Raw genomic sequence first — 21,808 nt, 5'->3', positions numbered from 1 at the left:
AAACAGTCAGTGCACACAAACAGGGCCCAGCAAAAAATAGAATAAAAACATAATAAAAACGCATCCTGTTACAATTAAATCATCTTTTGAGCTGTTTAAAACAATTCACTGGTCTTTTAATTATGATTACGCTATTCTTATCTAAAAATAACTACATAAATAAACCTGTGTAGTTTTTTTAGAACACCAGAATAAGAATCAGCTTTATTGGCCAATTGCAGTGCATTTATAAAGAATTTAGCTTGGGTGTCTTATGCTTTCATGTGCAAATAAAGCAAGGATAAATAGGTGTAAAAAAAAAAAGTAAAACAAAAATAAATTATGAAAGATAAAAAGTGTTTTTCCGGTATAAATTAGTTCTCATGTTTATATTCCATACTCTGACTGGTCAAGAGTTCATCAGAGTGACGCTGACTTTGTGGTGACTTTTTCTGACACACAAAGTTCTGAAACGCCGTTTCGAAGGGAGGACACTGTAAAGACTGTGAACACAGGAGTTCTTTAGAAAGTCCCTTCTGCGGGGAAAACCCACCCCCCCTTCCCCTTTCCATTACTGGGAGCTCTCTATTCACACGTACTTCTGCTAGCTTACAGTTCCACAAACCCCCAATCTGACACCTCCAGTTACAACAAGAGTTTTGAGCAATATTGGAGTTATACAGCTGTACAGTTTTGAGCCAGATGCCAGTTTAGACGAAGAAAACAAAGACGTATATAGATCTAGTTGTCTTTAAGTAGATGCATCATCCTGATTCCCAATAGAATAAAGAAATACGCAGAAATGCAATTTTAAGTTTCATTTTCTTCATATATGTCCTCCATCATAAGAAAAATGCCACAAGAACATGTAAAAAATCATCTACTCTAAATGTTAAAAAATGTGCTGCATATATTTTCCCCATAAACTAGGAAACTATTCACCATGCAAGTATTCCAAACTTGTGTTGCAGAAATGAACGACAGTAATGTTTGAGTTATGGCTCTTATACATATTAGCTTTATGAGTTTACTGAAGCGGGTTAAGAATGCCCTTCCAGACAAATCCAATGCTAATAAATCTTTTCAAGAAAGGCCGCCGGCACCAAGAATATGCACTGTAAGTGTGCCGAAGCCACACAGTTACTTAGTCTTCTGCGGAAAATGTTGTGACTGCATAACAGTAGCAGTAGCTAAGAGTACAGCTTCCTCAAAGCTAATTAGACTGGTTCATGAACACGCTGCCTTTTAGGTAAGGGTGTGGCTCCAAACAAAATACTTTACCAGAGTGCACGTATACAGCATGCAAGTCTTCATCTGTTTGTGAAGCTACATTCCACTGAGGGCAGCTTAAATCAATTCTATAAATTCATCCCCACTGCTTTTGTGTCCTTGCCTAAAAAAATGTAAAGCCATAAATATCGGAGGCAACAGAAATCAGGATTGGTTTCTGCCTTTGTCCCGGCGACATTCTTGTTTTGGGTCTTTAGCTACAGGCTTTAGAGACGAAGCCCTCGGGTTGTAACTCTGCAGACTCTCCTAAAACCAGACAGGGCTTCTAGAGAACATTGGAGGGTGGACATCGAGTCAGGGAGAAATTTAAAACAGCGGGGGGAAATAAACCTATCAGTGAGGACCTTCAACCCTCCTATAAACTCTGGAGGAGGAGAAAGATGGAAGAGGGAATAAAATGAGTCCACAGAGAGATAAAGCTCTTTATGTCATTTCATCTTCCTGGTGTGACCCAGAACGAATCCTGTTTTACAATGATTAGTCCATATAAAGTTGAATATCATTTCATGCTTCCTTATGACTGAGCGCATAAAGCTGCTTTATACTCACAGTCATTTCCTGGCTGCGGTCCAGGGTCTCCAGCTGCTGTTCAATCTCTTGGAGCCGCCTCTTCTGCTCTCTCCTCTCCTTTATATCCTGCAGGACCTTTTCTCCGGGCTGCCGGTCACCATCCCACTTCCAGCCAGCCTTGGAGCTGTTGGCCTGACACAATACACTGTATTGGTTCTCACAGGAAAGGCCTCATTTCACATGGGTGCAGCGTTTAGCTCAGTCTTTGAAGCATTTCAATCGGGATAAAACAAAATCGGCTCACAATAATTATTTTTTTTTTTTTTATGGAAAGTTTTCCATTTCCCTACAACTCAATTAGACTTTAAAAAAATTGAACCTTTCTCATTTACTTTGAACATGAGGGCACAGAGTAAAACCAGATGCACTTTTTCTTAAAAACTCAGCTAAAGTTAACCTACTTACAAGTAACTAAAACAAAAAAACATTTAAAGCCAAATCTGAAATTAGGTCAGGAGGCGTAAAAAGTTCTGAGAAGTTTGTCTTTGTGACTCACAAAGAAAATATCTTTTTCCTTGGAACTTGTTAGAGTTAAATCAGATTAACATGTTTTAGCTTAAAAGATGGTATGAATAAAAATGAAAGCCAGTAAAATCAATATCTGTTTGGATTAAACATTGACAAAAATTCCTTCATTTAGAACTGAATAGCTTTTTTTGGAGACCTTTTTGGAGCCTTCACAGACTGTGACCTCTGCACCAGAGCCTCTGATGACACTCGAGTGCAACAATCTTCCTTTTCATTTACTGAGAGATTTGACAAACATAAGAGTCCAGCTAGAGAAACTATGTTCTGGAAAATGACAGATTTTTTTTATTTTGGCTAAAAACAGCACAATCTAATTAAAAGACCACTGTGAAAGATGATTGGAGGGATTTTTTAAATTGTTATCATAGTCCATGGCCTGGAGAAACAATTTATGTCTTCAGGGTTCTCTTTCGATGAGACGACAAGATCTCGTCTTTTAAACTCTAAATGAAATGAAATCAGACTGGAAGTACTTCTAAGATCAGTGACAATAAAGGATCCTGGACTAATATTCTATATTCTTTTTTTTATCATTATCAAGATCCAGAATTAACCCTTAAGTCCCAATCTGATCATCTCTCAGTCTATTGTAAAATTGTTCCCAGTGGTCTTTCAGTTGTGTTTATGCCAATTTTAGCCAAAATCAAAAAATTCTAGGACATAGCTAATAAATGCTGAGGAATTCAATATGTTATTTTTTTCTTTTTGTTGTTTGCTTTGTTTTTATTGGTCATCTTTTGTTGCTTTTGCAGATCATTTGACGTAATTTTTTTTCGTATTACAAAGAGATATATTTGGTTAAAAATAGTTTGGTTTCATTAAATGGGACAGAGATAAGTTTTCTTCTTTCTGTCCCCTTTCATTTTCACCAAAGTCAATAATATTTAGTAATTTATTGTTGTGTGCTATGAAAATGAAATAATTAAACAAACAAAAATAATAAATAAATAAATAGTTTCTGCAAAGCAGCAGAAGTTCAAAAGAAATTCACCTGTGATTTCTAGGTAGGACTTGGCGTGGAGTGACCCTTCCTTCATTTCCCATCCTTAATTGTTTACCCTCTCTCCCGCTATCTTACAGCCCCTCACAACCCAAACTTAACAATACAACAAAAATGGTGAGCAATATTTTGAACCAGATGCCAGCTCAGACGAGGAAAACGACAACGTACATGGATCTATTCGTCTACAAGTAAAGCATTGGAATGGAGTGGAACAGGGAGCTTGTGGCCTGCTGATTTCAAAGGGAATCAGCTCCTGATTTACAACAATTTGAATAAAGAAATGCTCAGAATTGTAGTTTTAATTTTAAGTTTCTCTTTATATGTCCTCCATCAAAAACACCCAAAACACAATTTTTATCAGTGAGGGTCTATCTGTCTAATGTTCAAATCTAAGTATTCTTCAGTAACTGTTAAAAAAATAAGGGGCATATTTTATTTTACTAGGAAACATTTTATTGGAACAGCTTTTTTACTTTTTTAAGCTCTCAGTGTTCCAACAGAGAATCTTAGTTTGGACAAAAATTGATCCTTGAGTAGCTGCAGATTTTGAAGATGCTTCCATTTTCTTGCATGTGTGCCAACATTTATCTCCAAAGATTCCAAGGACAAAACCACCAAAGGCAATAAAAAACACCCCTAAAAACTTAAGAGCAAAGAGTGATGTCATGGCAGTTACACCCACCTTTTATGTACAGCGTGAGACTGGATGTTTTGTTAATAATGAAGTCACAATAAAGGAATGCTTCTAGATGACGACGAATATCAGAAAAAGGATCATCAGCTTTAATTTCTTATGAGGGAATAAAGAAAAAACTTGAATAAATGAGAAACAGGGACGGGGTAATGCAGTGACCCAAAAACCCAGAGCAGCCAGGTAGGATCTGAGCATGTTGATATGCAGAACTGTCAACATTTTATTCATTTATTTTGTTAGAAAAATTGTCTTAATATTTCATACATTTTCGACACTTAACAGAACGTTGCTGAGGGATTCCTAATCTAAAATACTGAGCTTCTAAACTTGTTTTGACACTTTTATGGTAGCCAGTAATCTGAGTTAGATCAAGAGAGATCATCAAAATATGCAGAGGATTAAATATTTTTTCCCTTACAAAAATCCGATCAGGCAGCCCAGCTCAGCTCATGTTACATTTACACCAACCGAATGTCAAATCCATCTCCAAATCTTGGCAAAAACAAAAAATCCCTGCAAAATCTCATGTGTGTGGCCTCACCTAACAGAGGCCTCCATCTGCCTACACTAAAATAATGACAGCTTCTCTTTGAGGCTTCTTTAAAGTGGTTGTCTCAAAAGCCTTTTGGTTTAGTCTTACTCATCCCAAACTACAAAAGCCAGAGATCAGACTGCTGTCATGCATAAAAAAACACGGCTTTTTCAACCGGGAAAAATAAAAATTAAAGTGTCGTTTTACAACCGTCCTCGCACCGCTAAATGCGTGTTTCTAAAAAAACGCCTTCAAATCGTTGGTAGAAAATGTTTATTTCATTTGGAAACGACAACTGTCTCACTTTTCATAAACTACAGGCTGCAAACTTTAAAAGTGTCTGCAAGGTTTAACAATAACAAAAGAGCCAGTGACCATTCTCAGGGACCAAACTAACACCTTATAAATCCAGCTAAGTGCAAAGGAAAAGCCCAAAGACTTTGCAAAGAGCAAATTTATCTAAACTTATAAAATATATTGTTTTCAAATCTTTTTCCACCTTAGTTAAAAATGAGCTCTGAGTGTACCAGCAGGTTAAACCCACTGATGGAAATTGTGTTTTTGGTGTTTTAAACATGTTCTTTTGGCATTTTTCTCATGATACTGGACAAATATAAGCAAAATTTAGCTTAAAATTGCATTTCTGACTATTTTTTTTAATTCAGATTTCTGTAAATAAGGAGCAGACCAAAAAATAAATAAACCTGTAGCAGTGATGAAGCCACAAGCTCTCTCCACTCCCTTCTGGTGCATTCACTTGTGGACAAATCTTGTTTTTTTTTTGTCTGAGCTGGTATCTGGATCAAAACTGTGTGGATGGATAGCTTAAGTATTGATCACCGCTAATGTTAGCTTGGGGTTGTGGAGGGCTGTAAGCTAGCAGGAGAGCATGGAAACAGATGGATGATGGGAAATGAGGCAGGGCTTCTCCACGCCAATGAAACTGCCCACAACTCAGAGGCAAACTAATGGAATCCTGCTGATCTGCAGGAATTTTTTCCTGGAAAACAACACAGGTTTCTGATTTTTGGGGAAAAAATTGACATAATGTTAACAACTAAACAGCAAAGCTCTGTGTTTATTACACAAGTGACTGACCGTTCCACATATGAACTGCTGCATTAAAATTTGGGGAGACACATGCAAGTTAATACAAATCCAATTTTCAGTCTACAAAAAAAAGGAATTCGGCCCTCGGGGTAATTATATCCGACCCTCCAGATCATTTTATTCTATTGGTATTAATGGTGTGATGTTATAATGGACTTATTTCTAACTAGTATAATTTTGACTAAATATACTTTTATGGAGAGTAAAATCTTGAAAGTTATTTAATTTAAGTTGTTTCTTCTGGAATAATATTCCTGCCTGTTTTTATTCATAGTAATGTTAAAATGTTTTAAAATGTAGTTTTAGTGTTTTAAATAAATGTTTATCCTGTTCGGCCCGCGACTTAAGGTGTGTTTTGGATTTTGGCTCCTGTACGATTGAGTTTGACACCCCTGATCTAATTCATCTTTCAGTAAATTGTAAATATTAAAATTTAGGGACTTAATTAACATAAGTATTCTGTAATTTGTGTACAAAGCTGTCTGCCATTTTAAATACAAAAAGGTTTACAAAAGGAACAAATAACTACAACCTCATGAGGTTTTCTCAGTGCCAAAATTAAGGAGGATCAAATCGGGAACGATCTAAAACAGTTAAAGAAACTAAACCATCAATCACATTAAAAAAAAAAAAACTGTCATAGAAGAATTACTAAAAGATACAACTAATAACTTTGTTATTTAATTACTGTACTGGTGTAAAAAAAGGATACTTCTTTATTTTTTTAGGTTATTCTCAAGTATTTTTGTTGTTTAAATACTGCAAGTTATTTTGAAATTCACTTATTTACAAATTGTAATACTAAAAGCACGACAAATGACTTTTCATATTATAATTTGTAGTTTTTCAACATATAAGACATCCAACACCAGAACGATTAAAGGGGAAACCCACGGTGTTTCTACGAAATGTTATATGTCTCAGGACTTTTTCTCAGATAGGTCATGATCATCCTCAAAAATCTTAAATTATTTCTTGCATTCGAAGAATGGAATCCTATATACACCCAAAATGATTACAGTTAATTAAACAATTTCAAACCTCTTCACGTCACTTCTGCTTTTGTTAGAACAGAAGCATAAGAAGTGCACTTCAAGCTGTGTTATGTCTGCAGACTTTATCAGCCAGAAGATCTAAAATGTTCAGCTCAGCTTATATACACTAACAGTATATATACATACATTCACAAAAGAGGGGTGTAACCCAATCTCATGAGAGCATAGTGAATAGCTAAATGTTAACTTTAAAAAATGTATCACGTTTGTGTAACTTTGTGGACAAAAAACAGACTTGTGTGTTTCAGATTAAGGACAACGTGGACAATTTAAACAACTTTTATGTGTTGCTTCTACAGTATAATTGTTTGGAAAGTAGCAATGGTTAAGAATAGCAATCAATATTATGAAAATTATTATAATTATTCTTTTTATTGAGTTTTTTTCAACAAATGTTCTGAATTTAAGCAATTAAATGAAAATATGCATACATCTCATTTGAATGGATTCATTGGAATTGGACGTCTTTGTTTAATTGCTTGACAGAATTTCACTACACAAACTCCATGAGGCGCTTGACGACACATCTTTAGCTGAAATTCTTTTCTTTAAGTTTAAATCAGAGGATTATTTTTAGGCCATGCAACGCTCAAACTGACAGGTTCACATTTCTCTGAACATCAGCAAAGCGCCGCTAATCGTCTCTGCGTAGAATCTGACGTGCTGATGCAGATCTCCGCAATCATCTGGGACACAGGATCACAAAGAGGCCACGAAGACCTGGATTTTGTTACACCTAAATTCCGAAAAAAACAAGTCAAACATAATTTGTGTCACAGATGAAAGCGTGGCGGTCCGTTGATGAAGTATCGAGTGAGTGTTTCGGAATGTGACGGTGCATGACTGTTGTAAACACAAACCAAACAGCGGTCGCGCCCAGCCTCTTGTTTATGTGCTGCTCGACTATAGGCTGCAGCCCCCAGAGTCATGGAAATAATACAGAAAGTAGATGTGTGGATTTCTCTGTAAATATTTGCTGCTCTGGGCATCTGCCTTCCAGGCTGTAGGGATCTGAGTGATGGGCACAAAGTGTGAGAAGCATAAAAAAAGTCTCATTCAACAGGAATGGGAAAGGTCTTGTTGAGATCTGAGAACTAAACTCTAAGAAGAGTCATGTTGACTGGGAACATTTCTAATCCCTGTTTAATTTAATTTGGCCTGATGTTAGATTCATCAATCATGCTTTACAGCCTGTGGCTTACAGGTTACATTTGATTGGTATGGAAAAAAAAATAGTGTCAACTGAAAGCACGAACAGAAATTTTGAAGATGCATCGATGCTGAAAATCCATTACTGAGTCAGCTGACAAAAGTCTGCAGAGTCAACCTCAACACAACAAACGAAAGAATCCCAACACGGATGAAACAAAAGCAGAAAAATTCTTTTCTGAACGCAATACGGAACATCAAAGGAGCAGCATCATTATTCAGTTCGGCAAGAAGAGGTCGACATTGTGTGCTGAGATGTGGGACACACTCAGTGAATGCCAACTCAGACCACACAAAATGAAAAAGTGTTTCTTTTTAAAAACAACAATGGCCCACTTTTATGTTATCTTTGTGAAATCTTGACTGTGACGGTAACAGTATTGTGAGATAGGAATTTAAATCCAATCCTTTGAATGAATGTAATAAGACTACAGTCACATTTCCCAAAATACCAGTGTGGTGACCTAAATACAAGTTTTTCAGCATTTTGGTGGGTAGCCGTGGAGGTTTAGAGAAAATCTTAAAATTTTACAGCAACCTGACATTTTTTTTTAAATCGGTCAGTCTCCAAGGTCCATCATCTGATGATCAGACTGTGGAAAAAGTCTGTTTTAGAGCACAAGTACCAAAAAATAAAAAATACATTTTTAAATGTATTGACAAAATGTTGTTGGTGAAATGGTAAAAGAATGGAAATTTCACACAAACACAAAAAAACATATTTTGAAAAGTACTGAATCACTTGAATAACTGAAAGTAAAAATTCACAGAATATATATTTTTATTTTGTTTTGAGTTATTTTATTCTAATCATGTAATCATATAAGAATGTTTTTTGCTGTTTGTTGTCAATTTCAGTTAATAGTTTGTGTAAAACACAAAATTAACCATAAAACATCAAATCTGTGTTTGCTTTTAATGTAATGATTCTAATTTGCTAAATTCTGGTCTTCCAATGTGACTCAACTCGCCCTAAAATATGACGATTCCAAATGAATTTCAGATGGAGAAAAAGTACAAGAGAAACGTGCTTCATATGCTTGTTTTGCTTCATTGGTTCGTTGCATTTTTGGAACCAAGACATGTTTAATATTCTGAAAAGGCGCATGGATGTTCGCTGCTTCTGTTGTCAATAATTTTCCAAAAGGTTCAGTATGAGGCCAAACAAAAACAAGGACATTCTGAGACCGCTGCGGAACATTGCTCACTCAAAACATTCACAAACTAAGAAAACTTGCCTAAGAGTTAATTCGAGAGATCGTCAACATCGTAAACACTACGGCTTTCATTTTTAAACAATCTGGAATAATGGTGCAATTGCTGAGAAAAAAATGAAAGACATTTGTTAAGGTTTTATAGATGCATGATACAAAATGAACAACCAAATCAAAATTGCTGCACACCTGAACAAGATTTAATGACTTTTCTAGACTTTTAGAATTACTTTCAGAGTAACACAAACAACTGAAATTTTTAATTTTTTAATGATATTTTTCCTTTATTGCAATTTAATCAAGTTTATGTTAAAGTTAATTTTTTAAAAACATTTGACATAGGGCCTGCTTTCAGTGGAAAGGGTGTGGACTTCCTACAAGCTCACTTCTGATTGGCGAGTGGTTGCCATAGAAACGTTTACTCTGACCGACTCCAACCAATCACTCGTGATATCATCTGGTTCCAACATGGCGGCGTATATCTCACAAAAAAGGGTGACTGAGTTGACCTCATTTAGTTGGAGCTGGATGTCAGCCATTTTTCATGGGTGATGTCACACTTACTCTGTCCATCCTGTTATACAGTCAATGTTTGCATGCCGGCTCACATCATTCTTCATTGTACCTCTAATGTTCAAGGTATTTTAGGAGATTGTAAATGAGGTCTACTATCCGAAAATCAGAGCTATGTCTCCCCTTCTGGTCACTAGCAGGAGCCATGTCCAGTATACTAACGCACTCCATCTCCCAGCCACCCCAGCGCACAGTTCCAGGGTGACAATTTGACAATCACCCACCTGAGTCTTAAGCAGTGCACAGAACCTCACTCAGTGCAAAGTATTGTTTGTGCCATTCTGCCTGGATACTGAGCATTATATCCAGACAATTATATCTTGTGTTCCTGATTTTCACCGACTCTGTCTCTGTCTGCTGCCTGCTCTTAACCCACGCATAATCTCCGACTACTCTAGCGTGTTCTGTTGTCCCAGAGTCTGAACTCAGTCGGCCTGACCCTGCTTTAGCTTTATGGTCTTTCAGCTGGGCTTGACTCCTGTCATCTTGTCTGTGCTAATAAACCTGCTGCACATGGATTCAGCTGTCTGCCTGTTTGTGACAGTCTCGAGCGTATAACATTCCTGACTCTATATTGGTGCCATTTAATGTTTATGCAAATTGAGTTGGAGCTTTGTGGTAGATGAATGCTAGAAGGGAATTAGGCTAATTTCCATCAGAAATAGTTAGATTTGTGCCTTCCTTCCAAAACTTCTGGGATGAGGTGGAAAAAAGTTTGAATGCTCAAGTTAGGAACAAGACATCTCCAGGCCAAATTAAGACAGCTGAGGTTTGTTTAGAGTGCCACCTTTCAGGTGAGAGATTACAGGTATGTCGAACCAGAGAAGTAAAATCTCTCAGCTGGTCTGAAAACACTTCTTCCTGAAGAGCTGGAGGATAAAACTACCAAACTTGAATTGTTTGAAGTTAATGGATTTGAGTTTGTTTGTTGGGTGTTTTGAGCTCCACATATTCTGAACTTGGGGTGAACCTGCTGGGACACCCACTTTTTAAGGTTTTAAAAAGTTGTGATTGTTTTCCATTTGTGTAAAATCCTTGTCACTAATGATAAACTTTATTGTTTAGATGAGATCTCTTGATGTTTTCCAGACAGATAATCTTCAACAGCTGCTTCCTCTGAGAACACTGTTTACCAATAAGCTGATACAGGTCCAAATGGAAGGATCCATTCCAGTCTTCTATCCAGTTCTATTAGTCTGCTTTTATTAGGAACGTCTTTCTGCAAATCATTTATTTGGGTGCATGTGATTTACAGCACCTGGCTGCTAATGAGCCTCCTAATTCCTAAAAGAGAATGTCAGTTTTTCTGCAAACAAAACATCTTTGGGGTCATGTTGGAGACCTGTGAGGAAAACAAAACTAGAAATGATTATTCTAAAGTGTTTAGACTTGATTTGCCAGTGGATGTAAATGCCTTTTCCTGTGTTTACAGGCATTATGTTTTGTGGCAACACAATGTGAATGATGTCATGAAAAACAAGCGGATTTACGTGTCTTTTTTTTCTGACCTATTTTCTGCTCCTCTCACTCTGCATTTCTTCAAATATGAACTATAGCAGGAGCTCTGGCTGTGCCACGTGGACCCAGGCTACCTGCCAAGGCCTGTCCACATGCCTTGCCACAAGCACTCCCTATGAGAGTACAGGAGCAAGCTGTTCAGAAGCTAGCTCCACTTCTCTCTGCGCTTCGTGTTTCTTTGAGTCCTACAGGTGGACATTTTTCAAACTGTGTTCATGCATCAGATTCTGAGACGGTTGCTGCAACACAGCTGTATTTCTACTACTGTATAAACTACTGGACAACTTTGATAAGCAAGATGATGCAAACAAAAACATAGTCTGACACTAAAATTCCTTCTAGTGAATCTAGCGCATTTATTAAATGTTTCATATGTGACGTCTGTTTGTATCCGAATGCTCTTTTTTTCCAAGAAGTTCTGATATTGCTTCAACTTAGTGATTGTGAACATTCCTGAAGTGTTGGAAGATTTATTTGTGGGTCATCTGGACTTTATATATGCATGCTTTTTTCTGAACTGATGGTGGTCTGGAGCAATCACTAATGCATAAATCAAAACCTCCTGGTGTGTCCTGGATTCAGAAAACCGGTATATGGTATGTATGCCGCCCGCGTGTTCTCGGAAAATCCATGATCCATAAAGCAACCAAGTATCTCTACATGCCTGATCTTTTTGAAGTAATCAGTTTTATAGATTATAGAAGAATTTCTTGGTTTTGAACGACACAGACGCAAAGAAATGTGAGCAAAGAAAGAACTTGAATTTTAAAAAAATGCCATCAAAAACATCTGGTAGAGAAAAAAAACGTGATTCCTTTTGAACTTTTTGCTTCTAACTGACAGATGCTGTTCTTTAAAAAGGACAAATTTTAAACTTTTTTTTTTGTTTCAAACTTTTGTCAAAGTCTTAACAGAGAAAATCAATATGGAAAAGCGGATGACAGGCATCTGATGTCTTTTTTGGGGGTTGTCTCTATGTTTTATGTATTTCTAGTAGAAATAAGTTTTAAATTAGTCAAAAACTGGATGCTTTATTTGCATCTTTTGATTGACGAATCAGGGGTAATCATTTAGTTAAAAAAAACTCACATTCATATCTCATATTAACGGTGCCAGCGCAGTGACGTAGTGGCGTGAACATGCTGCCCACTACTACTTTCCGTCATTCCTCGCAGCATTTCCTGCTGTGGTGAGGATAAATTGTTAACAAACTAGTGATATATCATATATTATCAAGGTAATGTATTGATTATTACAATATTTTCCATATCATGATACAATCGTGAGCCGTGTATCTTGAGTTGCATCGTATCGTGAGTTACCCTGAGATTCCCAGCTCTATTTGGGATCGCTGACAGAACTTAAGGAAGTTACTGTTGTTAAAGACGTCTGGGGATCTTTGCTTAGACTGTTTCCTCTGAGAAAAAAGAGGGATGGATGGAAGGATAATTTAAAAAAAATATTCAGATCTTATCCATGACAAGCAAAAACATGAGTCAACCTCCAACCTAACACAGTTGTCGTAAATAAGGCATTATTAACAACACAATAGATGCCTCAAAGGAATTATAGGGTTGAGTAGGGTGGGGTGCCCATTGTTTATTTTCTTTTAAACTGTGAGAAAGCAGCAATTACAACATGCTGCACTGCAGCTATCATAAAAACAGTAATGCCAAAATTAAACTGTTTCTCCAATATGTATCATTACTCCAAGAATTACAACATTTAAATGCATTTTAATTAGATCACAACACATATTTAAAAAAAAAAAAAAAAAAAAACGACATGAACTTTACTTTATAACAATAAAAATATCAGAAATTTGAATATTTAGAGAGTGACATTTTAGCACTTCATAAAAAAAATCTCAACTGAATGTGATGGCAGCAGCAAATAAATAAGATAAATAGACACCAAATGTTAAAAACGTGTGTGGCCTTAAAGCATATTCTAGATGTCTGCAGTCCAGATCTCACCAAAAATAAAAAAATAAAAAACATTTGAAACATTTTGAACTTCAAAATGTGACAGACAACGCAGGAATATTAAGCAGCTTGAATTCCGATCAGACAAAAATAAGATTCATTTCCCGAAAGACCTGCAACTCGTCGGTTCTGAACTTTTAAGGGTGTTGCCAAAAGACAAAGGAATGCTACACAAAGGTTAATGTTGCCCAGTCCGTTTTTTTTTTTCTTATTGTGTTGCTTCTCTCAGATTCCTGATAAGCCTGTAGCTTTGAATGAAAGAATTTAAAAAAAGAACATGTTTTATTCCAAAATTCACTGTTGTAATTCTACCAATATTATATGTAATTTTATATAACATTGTAGGCATTTGAGACAAAAGCTGATTATTATAACCACAACAAAAACATTATAATCGTTTTTGTTATCTAATAGTTTACTTGTTTTTTTTTAACAAACATTTATGAATTATGGATTTAACAGAATCTTTAAAATGTCAACAGTAAGGAATTAGCAGGACTGCCTTAAGTGTTCCAGAACATTTGTTTTTTACTCATACTTTTTAAATTACAAATCGAAATCCCTTTAAAGCCAAACTTAAACACTAAACAGTAATTAAAGCTCATTATCTTACTTGAACTCTCAAACTCTTCACTTTCGAGTAAACCTTGGTGCTGCTCAGCCACAGACGATCTAAGTCATTAGTCTACTTTAAAATTGACCCAAAATAAGCGGTAATTGACCATTTTAGGGGATTTAGGCAAATTCAAGAGTTTAATTTAAAGCCTACCTATTAAATAAATGAGGGGGGGATTTTTTTTCCAGAAAGAGCAGAAAAGGCTGTGAGTACTCTGACTAGGATAGTTCTCTGGCTGCTGTCCCAATTTGCATATTTGCATCTCATCAAAACGCTGTACTGCCTTTCTATCTTAATAGATGCAGCAAATTTTAAAGTTAGTTAGTATCTGGTGCTCACCAGTTATTATCGGGTGCACACCAGTTAGTATTTGATGCTCACACATTTAGCCCTATTATTAATCAGAATTTTTTTTTTTACTTTGATATTCCTTTGGGGGCTCTAAAGAATTGTGTTTATATCTGTAACAAAATAATAATAAAAAACCTGCTTAAGTTTGGCTTTTCTTTCTTCATACTTTCCAATTTCAAACTAGGGTTTCAGGATAACATGGCAAAACTTTTCCATGGACCTAATTATACGACTAAGCCAAATAAATGAGGTTTACAAACTGACCACTGACCACATTGTGCTGGTCAAAAGGGCGTTCTGAGCCCGTGTCTCTCCACACTCCATTGATGTAGTTATATTTACGGGTGCTAATCAGCAACCACATGATGTGACTTCATAGTCTTAAATACAAAAAAAAGCACAACAAAACATTGCAGTTACTATGTAAATACAGAGAAAAACATAAAGGCTTGCAATTTATGAAAGAAATGGAGGCAGCAGAGACCAAAAACCATAATTTAGTTATTTTGTTTTTATTAAAGCTACACTCAAAAAGCCACATTTAAAAGAAACATCTTCTGTCTAATTGTGGAGCAAAGGCATGGATATGTCATCGGCACCAGAGAGCCCACGACAGAACTCTGTCAGCTCACTTCAAGCTGTGGGTGGTGCAGGAATTACCACACCGAGGTGCAGTAGGAGGGGTGCTCTGTACATTAATTGCCTCATGTCAGCAGATGTTTTCGATGACAAAGAGGCTTATTTTTGCTGAGGCTTGGGAAAAAGGAGAGATTTGAGAGTAAAAAAAAGATTTAAAGTCACAATATCAACAATGTCTTTTGAAAATTAGTTGAAGTCTGATTAAATCGGATGTCTTCCATTGTGAGATAAATGCACAAAAAGATGTTAAAAACACAAAAGACACCATTTTTACAAACAGTTGTCTTTTGTGTGACGTGTCTTGAATCCTCGTAATGTTCTCTGTTTTACTCTAAAGAATACCTATGTGGATTTCAACCACTAAATTGTTGTCTGTGGTCTTGTGATAGAGCGTCCAAATGAAAAGGAAAAAGCAATGTTCCTGTTTTACAAAGTCAGCACTTTTCCTGTCCTTCCTCCAAACCTGAAATTAGGCCTGTGATGAACTGATTCCCTTTGTGACAGAGTTCTGAGTGGTGCCAATTTTGGGCAGGTCTACTCCTTCTCTCACGCTTGAGAGAAACGTTTGTAACCAAAATGTAAAAGTTAAAAAGACCAATAAACAGACAGGTTCATAAAATGGCTATTTTTTTAAGTGAAGTGAATTACTCCCTCCATCAAGGAAGCTTCTTATCAGGCTGTTACAGATGAATCATGTGTTTTAATGCAGATCAAAAAAAAGACTGAAAGCAGACAACTTAAACATGATTTGTTACTAATGGGAAAAACTCCTTTTTGAGGAAGTAAAAAAAAAAAACTTTTTTTTTTGTGTGTGTTTATTCGAGGATGGAATGTGCGAGCAAACCAGGACGTTCCTCGATTTGCCATCCAAGTGGTTCCAGTTATGAACTCAAACGACTACCAAGAAGAAAGGTAATTGTAAAACAAAAACAGATTGCTTTTTATGATCTCCCAGAGGATTTACAGCTACTGACCTGAAATGAATGGTGGCTCTGAAAGAGATTTACTGTGAAGGCCGCCTCTTTTTACAACAAGAATTACAACAGGTGTGGGATCATCCATTTTCTGATTTGATCAAAGAATGAACGCTCAAATGAGGATTTTATGTAAGAAGTTTTCAAAGTTATGTAACCGTAAAAAAACTACAGATTTTTTGTATTAGTAGCTAAAAATAAAGTAAATAAAGTCCCACTCAAAGCGTTCCTAGTGGTCTTTTATGGTTATACCAGTTTTAGCCTATGTTGTTTTTAAGATATATTTTCTGTACCGCAGCAGCAGCTCATTAGAAATTCGCTTCTGGATTGTGGGCGGGACTGTTTGCAGGAAGGTTAGCGCCGCTAATTTCCCATCTGCCCTTTGTTTATACTCCCTTCTGCTAGCTTATAGCACCTCACAACTTCAAGCTGACATTAGCGTAGCACAAACGTAAAAAAAAAAAAAACTTAATAAATCAACATTGGATCTATAAAAGTAGAGATTGATCTAATGCATAATGCGTAAGTCTGCTAGCTTGATGCTGTATAATGGGATTTCCCATTGGACGGTTAATGCTAACACTCGGTCAACCTAAACATACATTGCTTACTTAAAAAAAATCTGTATATACTCACAGGCATGTATTTTCCAAACTCCTTCAAGAAAATATTTTTAAAGTAACCATTTGTGGTCTAAATTACCATTTTTTGCTCATACTTTCTTCTTCTTCTGGAATAAGATGCAATTTTATGGTGTGATCGCCACCTAGAGGCCAAACTAAAACGCCCTCCAGGAGAAGTAGAACAATTGTTGGAGCTTCTCCGTTTGAGAATCCATGTAACATTGCATGATAATAACAATCTCAATATAATTTCACTAATACATTTTCCAGTATGGGAACTGTATCGGGGCTGCACGGTGGCGCAGTGGTTAGCGCTCTTGCCTCACAGCGAGAAGGCCCCGGTTCAAATCCCGGCTGGGACCTTTCTGTGTGGAGTTTGCATGTTCTCCCTGTGCATACGTGGGTTTTCACCGGGGACTCCGGCTTCCTCCCACCGTCCAAAAACATGCTTCATAGGTTAATTGGTGACTCTAAATTGCCCCTAGGTGTGAATGTGAGAGTGAATGTGTGTGTGATTGAGGCCCTGAGACAGACTGGCGACCTGTCCAGGGTGTACCCCGCCTTCACCCATCAGTAGCCGGGATAGGCTCCGGCACACCCGCGACCCCGAAAGGGACAAAGCGATCAGGAAAATGAATGAATGAATGAACTGTATCAGATTAATATAAATATTTTCAAAACATATATAGATTCATAAAGTATTTCTAAACAAATGTGTCTAAATGTGTAAGCTGTATAAACTCAAAATTGAACTAAATGGAACTGAGTGGATTCTGGAAATGATTGACTATACCCAGTCCTATTCAGTTTCATGAGAAAATGCAACAAGAACATATTAAAAACACCCAAAACATTACTTTCATTGGAGTGGGTCTTTAAAGATGAGTACATTTAAGAAAACACAATATTAGAAATGACACTATTATCAACATTTTGCGTTAGTGGGGAAATACTTGCTTTGGTCACCAGGTGAGTCTTGAATGACTGTGAACTAAACATCAAAGAACATCTAGCTTTTTTAGAATTTTGAGCTAAATGTCTTGCCATACACATTTACATCTGCATAGTTACAGTGGATGCAGTTTGTTTGTCATACAAAGAAATGCTTTTAAAATGCACCAAGTTCCTAAATCAGACTGGATGGTGTTTTGTCTGTGTGTGAGGGGTGGAGGGAATGTGCCTGAATAGCTTTAAACCCATTGCTCGGACATAAATCATCAGTACATCCATACCTGTGACACGCTCAGGTCTGAAGAAGAGCTTTTCAGCGAGTGAAAGTCCTCAGCAGGAAGGAGACTGTGGACTTTGAAGTCAATGTCAAGCAGCTTTTCCAGATCAGAGGGCTCTGGGGTGTAACCCTGGTCTGTCAAGAGTGACACAGAACTCATGGCCTGTTGGAAGAAAAGCATCAGCAGAGTGAGTCATGGTCCGCTGAGTTTAAGCCTGCTATTCTCAGTGGTGATCTAAACACAGGGCAAATATACTCTTTTTGCTCGTTGCTCTGTACTGTTGTCTTAAACTTTATGACGAGGAATCGAATGAGCTTGAAAAGCAGAGTTGAACTCTTTTTAAATAAACTGTACAGAAAAACCTAAAGGGATTTCACCCTGTTGCTATGCAGACATCTGGAGAAAAGATTTTATTCACAGTAGTAGTGAATTTAAACTGAATGTCATATTTTCATCTTCTAAATTATTTTCTATAAGTTTCCCTCAACGACTAAAATACTAAAGAACTGAACAGCAGATTTTATCTTTATTTATTCAAATGTATATTCTAACGCTAAGCTAAGAAAACTCGCTTTACCAAACACGGTTTGACAATATTTTTGAAGAATCTGAACGTTTCTCGATACATACTGGGTTCTTTTTAGAAACAATGGCGGCCTCTGATGCCTAGCATGTAGGTAAGCGCATGTGCTCGTGTGGGCTCTCCAAAATACGGAGCGCTCCAGATTTACTGCTCCGGGTTGCCAAAGCTACACAGAAGTGTGGAGGTTGCTAGGACAAGACTCTGTAACATCAATAAAAAGTGGGGTAAACAGTGAACAGCAGCTTTTCACGAATGTGTCTCGAGGGATTCTGCCAGGACATGGGTGAAATCCAAAGAACTAAAGGCACCTCGCTGTCAAAATTCTGACGACATAAATAACATTTTGGCGACATGGTCATTAATAACATACCTACTTTTTTCCTAAAAATGTTAAATAAACACAAATGAAATACTCTGTGCATCTGCACAGTCTTCATTTTTTTCCTGTTTTTCATCACATTCATTGTTCTGGAGGTTGAGGAAAACATCATAAAAGGAGCAGACAGATATTTAAAAAATCCTGGCAAGTTACTCTACCATTGCAGAGCTGCCGGGGTCAAGTTAAACGGAACCGCATGTTAAAGGTAAGCGGGATTTTTTTTTTTTTTTCCCTGGCTTTCAAAAGGACTCCATCCTTTCTGACTTCAAACAAACTTCACAGCTGCCAAAGAGCTTATTAAGGCAAATTAAATCCAAAAATAAAAAAATATGTGATTTTGGCAGCATTGTAAGTTCACAGAGAAAAAAAAAGTGGAAAAGCTCTTTTTCTCATTGCTGTAAGTTCCATCAGCATTCATTCTCACTGCAAGTCACGTTGTGGCTTATTATCCCGCCGCACTAAAGATCCCTGCTTCTGAATTCTGCAGAGGGACTTGCAGGAAAAACAAAGTTTATGAAATGAATCCACAACATGCAGCATTTCAAGTGAACTGCATATGGTTTCTAACATCTGGTTCATAGTCTGAAATGCTTTGAGGACACTGAATCTTCCACCCAGAGACCAGAATCAGCTGCCAAACACTTATGAAAACATAAATATTTGACGAATACAACCTAACTTGGTGTTCCAAAGCCAAAGATCAGCCTAATTATGTACTGAGAGGTCTGATAACAACTTACATCAAATGCATTTCAAAAAATTAAAAACAATTTTTAAGTTGGTAGCAGAAGCAGCCAATGTGCACATCTGGCGCTCCCCCAGAAGAACTCCACACAGTCAGTATTAACAAATAGGAAAAAGAGAAACACATTCTGCACCATATGTTGTCTGTTAAAGCGTCATGTCAGTCTACCTCACTCTCTGCGCCTCTGGCACTGTCCTCTTCCTCTTCGTCGATTTGTCGGAGAAGTTCAGCCAGACGTTCTTTCTCCGCGCGGGTCAAAAGGACTTGGCCCACTTCACCTCTTATTAGCTAAGACATTGTGAAAGTTTTAGGTGCAAAAATCATAGCAGTTTTTCAAAACAAACATTGTTCATGACTTTGGAGAAATGTTCCATGTCTTGAAAAAACTTTGATGGGTTTTCTCCAACTCATGGGCTGCGTTTTTCCAAATGTGAACTTTTAGGTACCTTAATGTTTCTCCTGATGAAGTCTTTCTGTGTGCTCTTATTCTTGGTTGCTTCATAGTGACAGTTTTTAGGCTGGCTGTCTCCAACGTCCTCAGAACATTTTTCAAAGGACTCATTCAAGCTGTCTGGCTTCTTCTTAGCTGTCAAGAAAGTTCAGTGTAACTTTGACTTTGCATTAATGGAAAAAAGGACAACTACTTACATGAGGCTGATCAGTGAAGAAAAGCTCTAAAACCTAAAGGTCTGCTATGATCGATTTTTTAAAAATATTTTTAAGGTTAAAACCTTTTTAGGTTCATAATTTATAAGATACATAATTTTAAAAGGCAATCTAGCTCAAAAATCCCAAAGAACTGTTATATTTCTTTTGTGCACAAGCACACCAAAGGTCAGAAGAAATAGCTTTTATATTTCTTTTTTTAGCTTACAGTGCCACCAAGTGGACAGCCATGGTAACACAACTTGAGTAGTTTTTAACTTAGAATAAAACACTAAAAGTTATAATAAAACACTAAAACTATTATATATAACACATGTATAAAATTAGAAAAAACATGTCCACATGTAAACAAGTTGCATGCAGTTTTTTTTAAGAATAAGACAAGTGTAACTAAAAAAAAATAAAGAAAAGTTTCTTGTTGATTCAAAATGTTGCAACTACAGTTATGATGAAAAAAAATTTTTTTTTTTCTTATTTTATTTAAAATAGAGTCACTTTGCTCTCAGAAAGACTGCAGTGTCTATGTATTTTATACATTGTTTTCACAATTTGGTCTGAATTTAACATAATTTTTAAAAAAAAATTAAAAGCAAATATATTCACTTTTTTGTGATTTTTTACTATCTTTAAAGTTCTTTTTATTTAGATTAAGCTGGCACTTTACAATTTAAAATGTTTAATTAATTAATTAATTAATGTGTTATTTATGTCTGTACGTCAATAGACTCACTTTTTTTGGTGTCATGCTGTCCTCCATCATTCTGATAGTCAGGAATTTCAGTTTTGAACACAGACACAAAGTCATCCCTCCCTTTAAGATAAGAAAAAAAAATGTAGAGTTGTTACTTTATGGATTTATACCACTTTGTTTGCATTGGTGCCTACATACCAACACATGCTTCCAAGGCCAAAAACTGTTTTGTGTTCAGAGCTTCAAGAGCACATTCAGAGTGTTCCTGAGAATTGTTCTGAGAAAGAGAAAAACCCATGGTTTCATAAATTCACACATGTTCTAGAGGGAAAATAGCACTCAGATATAAGAAATATTTCTGCTGAAAACAAAACAGGTTAATTGTTTCTACCAGAAGATCTTGCCAGAGCTTTGCTTGAAGAACTTTCCTTTCAAGTCGAATTTCTTTTTCCTTCCAGGTTTCTAAAGACAACATTTCATCAAGCCGTTTCATTTCCTCCACAGCTTTCTGTAGACAGCAATCCTCAGTGTTGTCTCCACTGTGATGCTGATCTGAAACAAAAACTATCATAATAGTAGGCTAGTATTTAAGGATGACATGTTGTTATATCCAATGATGTAAAACTTTACCTAACTGCCTGGATTGAAATACATTTCCAGGTTCTTCATTTCCACTCTGGATCTACAAAGTTTTGGGACAGATAATCCAGATTACAATTACTATTTTATTTTAGATTTTTGTTTTTAAATAAATTACAATAATTTGCATTGGGTGTGTTTATTTACCTTTTCTTCTGCTGGTCCAAAGGGCCTCATGGAAGCAGCCATATAACTAGTCTTTTGTGGCTCCCTCATTAACGTTTGTGGAATGTTATCTAAATTACCTCTCATCATTGCCATTTCCTATTTCATAAAGATAACACCCTAGCTAACAAATGAACTTCTCTTTTGTCGTGTTTACATGTTTGGTAACTACGGACGCCAATCCTCCCGGATGTCGTTACTAAGCGTTACTATGGGTAACGAAGGAGGCACCCCAGCTGTGATGCGCC

The 21,808-nt window shown here is 36.6% G+C and overlaps 1 protein-coding gene across 4 annotated transcripts in view; it reads right to left on the bottom strand.

Annotated features, from left to right (window-relative positions):
- fsip1 (fibrous sheath interacting protein 1) overlaps positions 1–21,795 on the bottom strand; it is a 29,610-nt gene extending 7,815 nt beyond the window's left edge. The window contains exons 1-9 of one of the 4 annotated variants that reach the window (XM_024289711.2): positions 21,543–21,795; positions 21,387–21,438; positions 21,148–21,320; positions 20,955–21,033; positions 20,796–20,876; positions 19,846–19,985; positions 19,568–19,687; positions 17,696–17,854; positions 1,819–1,971 (exon numbers count right to left, since the gene is read on the bottom strand). In XM_024289711.2, the coding sequence (XP_024145479.1) occupies positions 1,819–1,971; positions 17,696–17,854; positions 19,568–19,687; positions 19,846–19,985; positions 20,796–20,876; positions 20,955–21,033; positions 21,148–21,320; positions 21,387–21,438; positions 21,543–21,656 (1,071 nt within the window). In that variant the 5' untranslated portion in view covers positions 21,657–21,795. The remainder of the gene's footprint in view (positions 1–1,818; positions 1,972–17,695; positions 17,855–19,567; positions 19,688–19,845; positions 19,986–20,795; positions 20,877–20,954; positions 21,034–21,147; positions 21,321–21,386; positions 21,439–21,542) is intronic. The other 3 variants (XM_024289795.2, XM_024289871.2, XM_024289948.2) reach the window with 3 other exon arrangements.
- Positions 21,796–21,808: the final 13 nt, after the last annotated feature.

The sequence above is a fragment of the Oryzias melastigma genome, linkage group LG22 (assembly GCF_002922805.2).
Source record: "Oryzias melastigma strain HK-1 linkage group LG22, ASM292280v2, whole genome shotgun sequence".
NCBI classification, from domain to species: Eukaryota; Metazoa; Chordata; class Actinopteri; order Beloniformes; family Adrianichthyidae; genus Oryzias; species Oryzias melastigma.
This window is presented reverse-complemented; position numbering and strand designations above follow the sequence as displayed.